General features: G+C 39.3%; 1 protein-coding gene across 1 annotated transcript; it reads left to right on the top strand.

The window, feature by feature from the left end:
- Positions 1-3,215: 3,215 nt before the first annotated feature.
- Positions 3,216-9,511, top strand: LOC311099851 (cationic amino acid transporter 2; the record flags this gene model as incomplete). The annotated part of the gene is made up of 11 exons (XM_084140583.1): positions 3,216-3,585; positions 3,817-3,972; positions 7,202-7,364; positions 7,480-7,616; positions 7,732-7,954; positions 8,126-8,262; positions 8,398-8,500; positions 8,596-8,612; positions 8,818-8,984; positions 9,096-9,204; positions 9,402-9,511. The coding sequence occupies 11 exons, from the start codon at positions 3,216-3,218 to the stop codon at positions 9,509-9,511; spliced, it is 1,692 nt and encodes a 563-aa protein (XP_083996709.1).
- Between the last annotated feature and the right edge of the window lie 3,851 nt (positions 9,512-13,362).

Genomic DNA, 13,362 nt, shown 5'->3' with positions numbered 1-13,362 from the left:
GACTCCCATTGTTAGGTCGGAGATAAGACCATCTCGTCATTATATACAGTATCTCTTATTAAACTTCAGTTATGACATGTTGGCCTATCACCGATGTACTTTGAGCATTTACCACAAGATGGCGCCGTAGGCAAGATACGGTCGTTTTCATTCTTCTTCAGGGCATGTTATCGACATTTGTTGAGGGGAAATCAGAGGATTATTATTTTTTAACTTTTTTTAAATTAACAAATCAATACAAAAAGTACATACAAAGAATATACAAAGGACATTTGGGCTAGGGGGTACAATATCACATTACACAAGGACCTTAAGGGACATACACACATTTATAATTCTAACAGCTTTTTTGTTGATAGAGTATTTAATTGTCTGAAATATACATATTTATATTTTTTTGTAAGGTAAGAAAATGTAGTGTTTTGTTTGTACATTTACATTTGTGAATATGAAATTTGGCCAAAAGAATTATGAAATTAATTACATAAAATAGTTTCAAGGGCGGCAGGTAGCTTAGTGGTTAAGAGCGTTGTGCCAGTAACCGAAAGGTCGCTGGTTCTAATCCCCGAGCCGACTAGGTGAAAAATTTGTCGATGTGCCCTTGAGCAAGGCACTTAACCCTAATTGCTCCTGTAAGTCGCTCTGGATAAGAGCGTCTGCTAAATGACCAATTATTTTCAACTTATTTATATCATAGGTAAAGAATCCAAGCAATACATCTCTCCATAATAGTGCAAAATCTTCATAAATGTGTTCAATTATAAATCTACTGATGTCTTGCCACAGATTCCTTACATGAATACAATGCCAAAAAGATTGTCATTACAAAAGGTACAATCTGAATTTATGTTTTTCTTAAACTTCTTCATATAGTGGTTGGCAGGATAATATTTCTGAATCATTTTAAAAGAAACGTCCTTCATTTTGTTAATAAGTAGGTATGTGTGTGGCAACATCCAAAGTTTTTCCAATAGATATTATCAATAAAACCATTCCAATAAGGCATGACATAAGGTATAGATACAACATCCTGTTGAAACAAGGCTCATATAGCTCTATTGTTGTTGAATGGAGGTAAAGAAAACCAATCTTTCCTACTGATGAGTCAACATCGTACGTATGTTTTGAGGGTCAGGTCTTGACACCTTCCTGAATAATAAAGCAACACCTGAGGGAAGGGCATCTAAAACAATTGCTAAATATTTATGTCTTACAGGGATCTTGTAAAGTGATAAGAATTCCTCATAATTAAGTAAAATACCCTCTGCATTTACAAGTTGGCTCACCAATAGGATATTATTTCAGAACCAATATTCTAAAAACAAAGAACTATTTTTATACAATATGTCCCGATTATTCCATATATAATTTTTGTGTGGAAAAAAATGATGCTTATAAATTAAGGACCATGACAAGAAAACCTGTTTCACTGGAACTTTGTCAATATTATAATTAACATGAAGTTTAGGCCACCAAATGTAGAGAAGACATGATGAGGAATAAAGTTCCACATAGAAGTGGGTCTTCTTAGGAATTGTTTTATCCAATTGATCTTAAAAGTATTATTTAAGGTAGTAAAGTCCAGAAAATTCAGCCCACCATACTCATAAATGTTCATTACAACAGTTTTCCTAATGTAATGGGTATGGTTTCTCCACAGAAATCAGAGGATTCCACACATGCAGTACAGAGCTTCTGGACTGGAGGGAGTGGGCCTACACTCAGTTTTCATAGTGAATTCTAAAGCATGTTTATTTTGCACTCTCAGAGCACGTAAATATAACGAACCATAATCATTGACATTTTAGAACTCATGAAATTTAGTGGAAGCAATAACGACAAAATACAAAATAAGCATGCAGTGTTTTATTTAATTATGATTTATTGTCATATATCACACTACATGTTTGTCTGTGGTTGTAAAATTTCCATACAGTAGTAGACTACAGTCAAAAAGCCATAAACCCAAAACATTTCCTATTAGAGAATAAGATCTATTGAAGTGGGGATTTGATACACCTTCTGGAGGACTGTGATCATCAACCGGTTAAGAAATACATGAGTAAATTATGAAATACTGTATGTACCTTATTACCTTTTACGTCACAAGTCACCTAAATGTGCCCTGTTCTGGAATGTTCATATAGGTTTTGCCATGAGGGTGAGCATCAAGCTCAAGTCACTACCATGCATCCCTAAAATAATGAATTCACCACCATACTGTAACCAAAAAACAATAATTCAATAAAACAATAAACAAAGAATTAATTAAAACCCCAGTCTATTGGACATATTCTCTAAAACATCCCATTGAGCCGTTGACATTACCAATTATGGACAGGTTGCGGACCAAGTCCAAGTTCTAGAAAAATCAGTCTTGATCCTCTTTTTTTCAGAAATGGCACAGACATCTGAAATGTAACATAATCTGTCTAAAATGCTTGTACTTCAGAGATGTGAAAGTTAACAGGAGAGAAGCTATAGGATGGGTTTGTGCCCACAAATACCGAGGACAGAATGCAGGACAACCCAGAGAGTCCGCACCTTAGCACACGGCCAAGAAGGTAAGATTACCTTAATTTAATACTAATAGTGACATGCACTGTAGCCTTCTGTACTGCAGCCTTGGTGCTAATGGAGTGGATCTGTATGGTCTCATCTGCTGCCCTACAGGCAGTATCTCTTCCATGCATGAACTGCAAATATCTAATATCTATCTAGTATTTATGAAACAGGGAGAAGAAAATCCACTGCTACAGTCCATCACAAATATAATTTCAAAAGAAAACAGCTAATTGTTTGCTTGATTAATTTCATATGAGTTAAACATACAGCTGGTCATAGCTTTGTTTGATTTTGACATATTAAATATTGTATTTGTCACTCTGATCTTGTTATCAAATTTGTAATGCATGTGGAAGATTATCTAATCCTATTTATGAAATACTAGAGACTGAATGTACTGCTTGCAAAGGTTTACAATAGTAGTAGCTTTGTCTGTAGTGTCTTACAAGCAGTATGTACAACAGTTTACAGTAGATCTATAATTCAAATCAACACTGCTTGTCATTGGTTGATAGATAGAGTCAGTCTATACATTTGAATTCTGTTTTGATGTAATACAGGCCTACCATTACTCAGTGTTCTAAAACAGTTGGTTGTACAAATTATGCGATAAATGGCATTTTGATGGGCAGATCTTCTGCTCTTGCAGGATGTCTGGTGCCAGGCTGTTACTGTTCATACAGAGCCTGTCTCGTAGGAAGCCCCTGGAGCCAGAGGGGGAGGTGTCCAACTTCAAACGATGTCTGACTACCCTTGACCTGGTGGCTCTGGGGGTTGGCAGCACACTGGGGGCTGGCGTGTATGTGCTGTCAGGAGAGGTGGCCAGGGCCGTAGCTGGGCCCAGTATAATGATCTCTTTCCTTGTGGCAGCAATAGCTTCAATTTTCGCAGGGCTGTGCTATGCTGAATTTGGAGCGCGTGTGCCCAAGACTGGCTCTGCCTACCTGTACAGCTATGTGACGGTGGGGGAGATTTGGGCCTTCATCACTGGCTGGAACTTGTTGCTGTCATATGTCATAGGCAAGTGACATCTAATATGGAATATAGAATATTTGATGCAAAATACGTTTTATTGGAAGCTACTGTCAGAGCTCAAGCCCATAAGGTTTGTATAAAGCATGACAAGAAACAATCAACAGTAACAATTACAGTTCACTGCTGCATTGACAATGTCTCATTGACATACTGTAATTATCCTTTAAACATAGCCGACATCACCTGCTTTGGTTTCTTGATTTTTTCTCTGATCAGGAACATCAAGTGTAGCCAGGGCATGGAGTGGGACTTTTGATGACCTCATTGGAAATGCCATTGCCAACTCTTTGGGTCAACATGCAGCAATGGATATGCCAGGCCTCGCTACCTACCCAGACTTCTTTGCTGCTGCTCTCATCATGCTGTTGGCAGGCAAGTGCTATTATCAGAAAGGTTTAATGGGGCAAAATAACTGGTCAATGGTGACAGTAAATAACTATATATATACAGTACCAGTCAAAGGTTTGGACACACCTACTCATTCAAGGGTTTTTCTTTATTTTTACTATTTTCTACATTGTAGTATAATAGTGAAGACATCAAAACAATGACATAACACATATGGAAACAAAAAAGTGTTAAACAAATCAAAATATATTTTATGTTTGAGATTCTTCAAATAGCCACCCTTTGCCTTGATGCGTTTGAGCCAATCAGTTGTGTTGTGACAAGGTAGGGGGGGTATACAGAAGATAGCCCTATTTGGTAAAAGACCAAGTCCATTTTATGGCAAGAACAGCTCAAATAAGCAAAGAGAAACGACAGTCCATCATTACTTTAAGACATGAAGGTCAGTCAATATGGAACATTTCAAGAATTTTGAAAGTTTCTTCAAGTGCCGTCCCAAAAACCATCAAGCGCTATGATGAAACTGGCTCTCATGAGGACCGCCACAGGAATGGAAGACCCAGAGTTACCTCTGCTGCAGAGGATAAGTTCATTAGAGTTACCATCCTCAGAAATTGCAGCCCAAATAAATGCTTCACAGAGTTCAAGTCACAGACACATCTCAACATCAACTGTTCAGAGGGGACTGTGAGAATCAGGCATTCATGGTCAAATTGCTGCAAGGAAACCACTACTAAAGGACACCAATAAGAAGAAGAGATTTGCTTGGGCCAAGAAACACGAGCAATGGACATTAGACCGTTGGAAATCTGTCCTTTGGTCTGGAGTCCAAATTTGAGATTTTTGGTTCCAACCGCCGTGTCTTTGTGAGACGTGGTGTGGGTGAACAGATGATATCCGCATGTGTTTTTCCCACCATAAAGCATGGAGGAGGAGGTGTTATGGTGTGGGGGTGCTTTGCTGGTGACACTGTCTGTAATTTATTTAGAATTCAAGGCACACTTAACCAGCATGGCTACCACAGCATTCTGCAGCGATACGCCATCCCATCTGGTTTGGGCTTAGTGGGACTACCATTTGTTTTTCAACAGGACAATGACCCAACACACCTCCAGACTGTGTAAGGGCTATTTGACCAAGAAGGAGAGTGATGGACCTGGCCTCCACAATCCCCCGACCTCAACCCAATTGAGATGGTTTGGGATGAGTCGGATGGCAGAGTGACGGAAAAGCAGCCAACAAGTGCTCAGCATATGTGGGAACTCCTTCAAGACTGTTGGAAAAGTGTTCCAGGTGAAGCTGGTTGAGAGAATGCCAAGAGTGTGCAAAGCTGTCATCAAGGCAAAGGGTGGCTATTTGAAGAATCTCAAATATAAAATATACTTTGATTTGTTGAATACTTTTTTGGTTACTACATGATTCCATATGTGTTATTTCATAGTTTTGATGTCTTCACTATTATTCTACAATGTAGAAAATAGTAAAAATAAAGAAAAACCCTTCAATGAGTAGTGTGTCCAAACTTTTGACTGGTACTGTATATATATATATATATATATATATATATATATATATATATTAATATATATATACAGTGGGGGGAAACAGTATTTAGTCAGCCACCAATTGTACAAGTTCTCCCACTTAAAAAGATGAGAGAGGCCTGTAATTTTCATCATAGGTACACGTCAACTATGACAGACAAATCGAGAAAAAGAAATCCAGAAAATCACATTGTAGGATTTTTAATGAATTTATTTGCAAATTATGGTGGAAAAGAAGTATTTGGTCACCTACAAACAAGCAAGATTTCTGGCTCTCACAGACCTGTAACAACTTCTTTAAGAGGCTCCTCTGTCCTCCACTCGTTACCTGTATTAATGGCACCTGTTTGAACTTGTTATCAGTATAAAAGACACCTGTCCACAACCTCAAACAGTCACACTCCAAACTCCACTATGGCCAAGATCAAAGAGCTGTCAAAGGACACCAGAAACAAAATTGTAGACCTGCACCAGGCTGGGAAGACTGAATCTGCAATAGGTAAGCAGCTTGGTTTGAAGAAATCAACTGTGGGAGCAATTATTAGGAAATGAAAGACATACAAGACCACTGATAATCTCCCTCGATCTGGGGCTCCACGCAAGATCTCACCCCGTGGGGTCAAAATGATCACAAGAACGGTGAGCAAAAATCCCAGAACCACACGGGGGGCCCTAGTGAATGACCTGCAGAGAGCTGGGACCAAAGTAACAAAGCCTACCATCAGTAACACACTACGCCGCCAGGGACTCAAATCCTGCAGTGCCAGACGTGTCCCCCTGCTTAAGCCAGTACATGTCCAGGCCCGTCTGAAGTTTGCTAGAGTGCATTTGGATGATCCAGAAGAGGATTGGGAGAATGTCATATGGTCAGATGAAAACAAAATATAACTTTTTGGTAAAAACTCAACTCGTCGTGTTTGGAGGACAAAGAATGCTGAGTTGCATCCAAAGAACACCATACCTACTGTGAAGCATGGGGGTGGAAACATCATGCTTTGGGGCTGTTTTTCTGCAAAGGGACCAGGACGACTGATCCGTGTAAAGGAAAGAATGAATGGGGCCATGTATTGTGAGATTTTTAGTGAAAACCTCCTTCCATCAGCAAGGACATTGAAGATGAAACGTGGCTGGGTCTTTCAGCATGACAATGATCCCAAACACACCGCCCGGGCAACGAAGGAGTGGCTTCATAAGAAGCATTTCAAGGTCCTGGAGTGTTCTAGCCAGTCTCCAGATCTCAACCCCATAGAAAATCTTTGGAGGGAGTTGAAAGTCCGTGTTGCCCAGCGACAGCCCCAAAACATCACTGCTCTAGAGGAGATCTGCATGGAGGAATGGGCCAAAATACCAGCAACAGTGTGTGAAAACCTTGTGAAGACTTACAGAAAACGTTTGACCTGTGTCATTGCCAACAAAGGGTATATAACAAAGTATTGAGAAACTTTTGTTATTGACCAAATACTTATTTTCCACCATAATTTGCAAATAAATTCATTAAAGATCCTACAATGTGATTTTCGGAACTTTTTTTTCTCATTTTGTCTGTCATAGTTGACGTGTACCTATGATGAAAATTACAGGCCTCTCTCATCTTTTTAAGTGGGAGAACTTGCACAATTGGTGGCTGACTAAATACTTTTTTTCCCCACTGTGTATATATATATATAGTATACTATATAAGGAGCTTACATAATGTATCACTTCCATAGGGATCCTTGCATTTGGCGTTAAAGAGTCTGCTATTGTGAATAAGGTTTTCACAGCAGTTAATACAGTGGTGTTGGGGTTTGTTATCATCGCTGGCTTCATCAAAGGTGACATTAACAACTGGTACATTAGTGAGGACACTATCCTGAACATAACAACAAATGGGTATGAAGTTTTTTTACTTTTAATCCCAGCACTATTATGAAATACGATGTAAGTGTTCTAATGAATTACAGTAAATTGAAATTCAAATAACATGAAGTGTGTCATTCCCCTTCAGAAACTTCACATCGGCACTAAATGAAACAACAAATTATGGTGTTGGTGGCTTCTTCCCCTTTGGTGTTGAGGGAACATTGGCAGGAGCTGCAACCTGTTTTTACGCCTTTGTTGGATTTGACTGCATAGCCACAACAGGTAACTGTTGTATAATTGTGCTGAAAACCTTGGGCATTTTAGAATGATCAATAGTAGAATCAATGATGCCATTGTCTCATCTGTATGTATAACATCTGTATGTGTAATCTCCCAGGGGAGGAGGTGCAGAACCCTCAGAAGTCCATCCCTCTGGGCATCGTAGCATCCCTGCTGATCTGTTTCCTGGCTTACTTTGGCGTGTCGGCAGCCCTGACCCTCATGATGCCCTATTGCATGCTCAGCGTCAATAGCCCATTACCTGTGGCCTTTACATACATCGGCTGGGGCCCTGCAAAGTACGCTGTGGCTGTAGGCTCCCTCTGTGCACTTTCAACAAGGTATGGTATGGTATTATATATAATTACAGAAGTTGTCCCCCGTAGTGTCATTTGTAAAGTTTATGTGGTGGATTGTAAATATGGTATTATATATAATTACAGAAGTTGTCCCCTGTATTGTCATTTGTAAAGTTTAAGTGGTGGATTGTAAATGGTGTGTTGGTTTTGCAGTCTTCTAGGATCCATGTTTCCCATGCCCCGGGTCCTTTTTGCGATGGCCAGGGACGGGCTGCTCTTCAAGCCACTCAGTAACATGAGTTCTCGACAAAGTCCTGTGGTAGCCACTCTATCTTCTGGTGTTGTGGCAGGTAAAGCTGCTGAGCAGCACAATATCATCAAGCCTAGGTCATCGAACTATGTATTGACATTTTAAAATGCAGATGCTGTTCCTTGTTTGGTTGGTATTCACAATGTACTATGTTATCAACTTTTTGTTTTTGCAGCAATCATGGCTCTATTATTTGACCTGAAGGCACTTGTGGACATGATGTCAATTGGAACACTCTTTGCCTACACTCTTGTAGCAATATGTATTCTCATATTGAGGTATGCTTGATTGATCTGAACGGAGACATTTTACACAATATGATTTAACACCAAAGCATGTATGCATTTTATCTGGTTACTGTGTATGCGTTTAGGTACCAACCAGATCTCGGTGAGGAGTCCAGTGATAATACATCTGAATCATTTTCGATGATAGAGGCCCTAAACCCTCCTTCTCAGCCCAATGCTCAAACCTCTAAAAATGTATCCATGTTCACAGTCTTTATCAGTGAGTGATTTTCTTTATATCCTGTTTCCTTTTATATCCAGTCTCATACTGTCTTAGAGGTCTGACACATTTGCTTTATCCTCCCCAGTCCTTTTAGCAATTATTCTGAGCGTTGTCCTGACCAAGGCTGTGGATTCCCTGATGAACCAGGAGTGGTGGAGCATTTTAATCGTCTCTGTGATCCTTTTGATGCTGGTCCTCACTGTTTTCATCATCTGGAGACAGCCTCAGAATACAACAAAAGCTGCTTTTATGGTAACATTTCAGTTGACTCTTGATCTACAGTACAGTGGTATGAAACCATTGCGTCAAAGCTTAACTTAGATTCTCTGCAATTTTGACCCATTTTGTTTGTTATCTCTGCAGGTTCCTTTTATACCAGCACTTCCTATTGTGAGTACATTTGTCAATGTCTATCTGATGGTTCAGTTGGGAGGAGACACATGGATTCGCTATGCTGTTTGGATGGCAGTGGGTAAGGAACCTAGGAACCCACTGGGCACACACTGGTTGAATCAATGTTATTTCCACGTCATTTCAATTAAATTAAGTTCAACCAACGTGGAATAGATGTTGAATTGACTTCTTCAACAATGCATACAATGACATTTAAAAATAAATGATGTCATGCCATTGTATGAAAATGATTAGTGACATTGTATTTCTTCACAGGGTTATTGATCTACTTCTGTTATGGAGTTCATCACAGTGTGCAAAAGCAAAGGCTGGAAAATGCACACAATCAGGTCAACATCCAAAGTCTTAACACAAATATGGGATAAAACTTTGTGACGGATGAGGATTCCTGTGGCCCTGATATCTGACCTGGAATTGGAATAAAAGATTTCAAAAGAAGGGAAACATCAATCCATTGATATTACCATATAAAGCTGTTTTGATTTGAAAGGGGCATTCCATAACATACCCTACTGCTAATCACTCATTTTAACTCTTGAAATATATACCCCTTGAATTTTAACAACAAGGTGCATAGTTTGCATAAACCAGCTCAGGTTATCATGTGAACAATTTTATATTTGAAGGTGTTGCCCTGACACTTTGTTTTAAACAGAAAATCATGTGGATTGAGCTTTACATAAAACCACTTGTCGTGATGAATTTTAAATAAACTTTTACTTAAATCATGTAACAAGAGGCCAGTAATGTAACCAACATGAACAAACTTTTACAAATATATATATATATATATTGTAGTCTACAGTACACTGAAAATACCAGTTTTTTTATTCTGTCGTGAGTATCACAATAAAAGTGTTTTTTATGATGTGGCCAGCGGGTGGTCTTGGAGTTAGTGCTGCTGCTAGTGATGCTGCCTTCCTCATACATATACCACTGTTGGCAAGGGTTCGAATCTAACTCACCATCTTCCTGACACTCCTCTCTATCGTTCCTGTCTCTCCAACTATCTGTCCATCAAAATACATTACCAATTTAAGGGGGAAAGGTGCCATAGGTTTTGATGTATCTGTTGTATTTTATACATTATTACAGTTGAAGTCAGAAGTTTACATGCACTTAGGTTGGAGTCATTAAAACTTGTTTTTCAACCACTCCACAAATTTCTTGTTAACAAACGATAGTTTTGGCAAGTCGGTTAGGACTTGGGGACAAAGATCGTACTTTTTGGAGAAATGTCCTCTGGTCTGATGAAACAAAAATAGAACTGTTTGGCCATAATGACCATCGTTATGTTTGGAGGAAAAAGGGCGTCACTTGCAAGCCGAAGAACACCATTCCAACCGTGAAGCACAGGGGTGGCAGCATCATGCTGTGGGGGTGCTTTGCTGCAGGAGGGACTGGTGCATTTCACAAAATCGATGGCATCATGAGGATGGAAAATTATGTGGATATATTGAAGCAACATCTCAAGATATCAGTCAGGAAGTTAAAGCTTGGTCGCAAATGGGTCTTCCAAATGGACAATGACCCCAAGCATACTTCCAAAGTTGTGGTAAAATGGCTTAAGGACAACAAAGTCAAGGTTTTGAAGTGGCCATCACAAAGCCCTGACCTCAATCCTATAGAACATTTGTGGGCAGAACTGAAAAAGCGTGTGCGAGCAAGGAGGCCTACAAACCTGACTCAGTTACACCAGCTCTGTCAGGAGGAATGGGCCAAAATTCACCAGACTTATTGTGGGAAGCTTGTGGAAGGCTAACCGAAACATTTGACCTAAGTTAAACAATATAAAAGCAATGCTACCAAATACAAATTGAGTGTATGTAAACTTCTGACCCACTGGGAATGTGATGAAATAAATAAAAGCTGAAAGAAATCATTCTCTCTACTATTATTCTGACATTTCACATTCTTAAAATAAAGTGGTGATCCTAACTGACCTAAGATAGGGAATTTTTACAAGGATTAAATGTCAGGAATTGTGAAAAACTGAGTTTAAATGTATTTGGCTAAGGTGTATGTAAACTTCCGACTTCTGTATATGTAATAAAAATTCAAATGTTTACTTTTTGTTGGTCTCCGTAGGCTATACTATATTGAAAGGTCAGTTGGCTAATTTATTGCTACCCTTTTAACAATAGTAGTAATTCATTAGTCCTACAGTATAATCACAAAGAGAGCTGATTCTCTATCGAGAGTGATTAGATGTCCACCTTGTGTATACTGGATTGTCAGTTCAGTCCTAGTCAGAAATACCTGGACTTTGTCACATTGGTGTCAGAAGTGGAATGGCACACGAAATGTGTTTGCTGCAGAAAAACATGAAGTGACTTAAATTAGTGGTCTGTCTCACAAGTCAGCCTGGTCTCATAGACTTGACGTAACATAGTAAATGTACATCCGGGACACTCAAATTAGTATGATATGTTATGTTTGGTATAGTTACATAAGACAGAAGGTTACTTAAGGCAAAAAACTAAAGTAGGGTGGATGGGTGGGTATATAACACGAACGTCTAGCAACCCAAAGGTTGTGTGTTTGAATCTCATCATGGACAACTTTAGCATTTTAGCTAATTAGCAACTATTTCCTACTTTTTAGCTACTTTACAACTACACTGAACAAAAATATAAACGCAACATGTAAAGTGAGGGTCCCATGATTCATGAGCTGAAATAAAAGATCCCTGAAATTTTCCATACACACAAAAAGCTTATTTCTCTCAAATTTTGTGCACACATTTGTTTACATCCTTGTTAGTGAGCATTTCTGCTTTGCCAAGATAATCCATCCACCTGACAGGTGTGGCATATCAAGAAGCTGATTAAACAGCATGATCATTACACAGGTGCACCTTGTGCTGGGGACAATAAAAGGCCACTAAAATGTGCAGTTTTGTCACACAACACAATGCCACAGATGTCTCAAGTTTTGAGGGAGCGTGCAATGGGCATGCTGACTGCAGGAATGTCCACCAGAGCTGTTGTCAGAGAATTTAATGTTTATTTCTCTACCATAAGCCACCTCCAACATCGTTTTAGAGAATTTGGCAGTACAACCAACAGGCCTCACAACCGTAGACCATGTGTATGGTATCGTGTGGACGAGCGGTTTGCTGATGTCAACGTTGTGAACAGAGTGCCCCATGGTGGCGGTGGGGTTATTGTATGGGCAGGCATAAGCTACGGACAACAAACACAATATAATTTTATTGATGGCAATTTGAATGCACAGAGATACCGTGACGAGATCCTGAAGCCCATTGTGCCATTCATCCGCCGCTATCACCTTAATGTTTTAGCATGATAATGCATGACCCCATGTCACAAGGATCTGTACACAATTCCTCAAAACTGAAAATGTCCCAGTTCTTCCATGGCCTGCATACTCACCAGACATTTCACCCATTGAGCACGTTTGAGATGCTCTGGATTGACGTGTACGACAGCGTGTTCCAGTTTCCACCAATATCCAGCAACTTCACACAGCCCTCAAAGAGGAGTGGGACAACATTCCATAGGCCACAATCAACAGCCTGATCAACTCTATGCGAAAGAGATGTGTCACGCTGCATGAGGGAAATGGTGGTCACACCAGATACTGACTGGTTTTCTGATCCATGACCCTACTTTTTATTTTTTAAAGATATCTGTGACCAATAGATGTATATCTAATTAATTTATTTCAATTGACTGATTTCCTTATATGAACTGTAACTTAGTAAATTCTTTGAAATTGTTGCATGTTAAGTTTATATTTTTGTTCAGTATACTTACCATGTTAGCTAACCCTTCCCCTAACTTTTAACCTAACTCCTAACCTTAATCCTAATCTTAACCCCTAGCCTAGCTAACGTTAGCCACCTAGCTAACATTTGCTTTAGCCACCTAGCACACATTAGCCACAACAAATTGAAATTCGTAACATATCATACGAAATGGATGATGGACACCCACAATTTAATGCATACTGTAGCATATGAAACGTAACATATCATACTAATTGGAGTGTTCCGGACTTCCGTTTACTATGTTACGTCTAGCCCTGAGTCCAGGTTGAGCAAGTGTGTGTGCATCCTGAATGAAGGTAATAATAATAATTTGTCTGTGTTATCTGAATAGTGTAGTGAGTTTGATTTCTGATCAAATATTCCACTCTGCCTACCAAACGATAGAGCGGAAGTTCTCAGTTGACATACATCCTAAACCGACCA

This window comes from Coregonus lavaretus, assembly GCF_964263955.1.
Source record: "Coregonus lavaretus genome assembly, chromosome: 24".
NCBI lineage: Eukaryota > Metazoa > Chordata > Actinopteri > Salmoniformes > Salmonidae > Coregonus > Coregonus lavaretus.
This window is presented reverse-complemented; position numbering and strand designations above follow the sequence as displayed.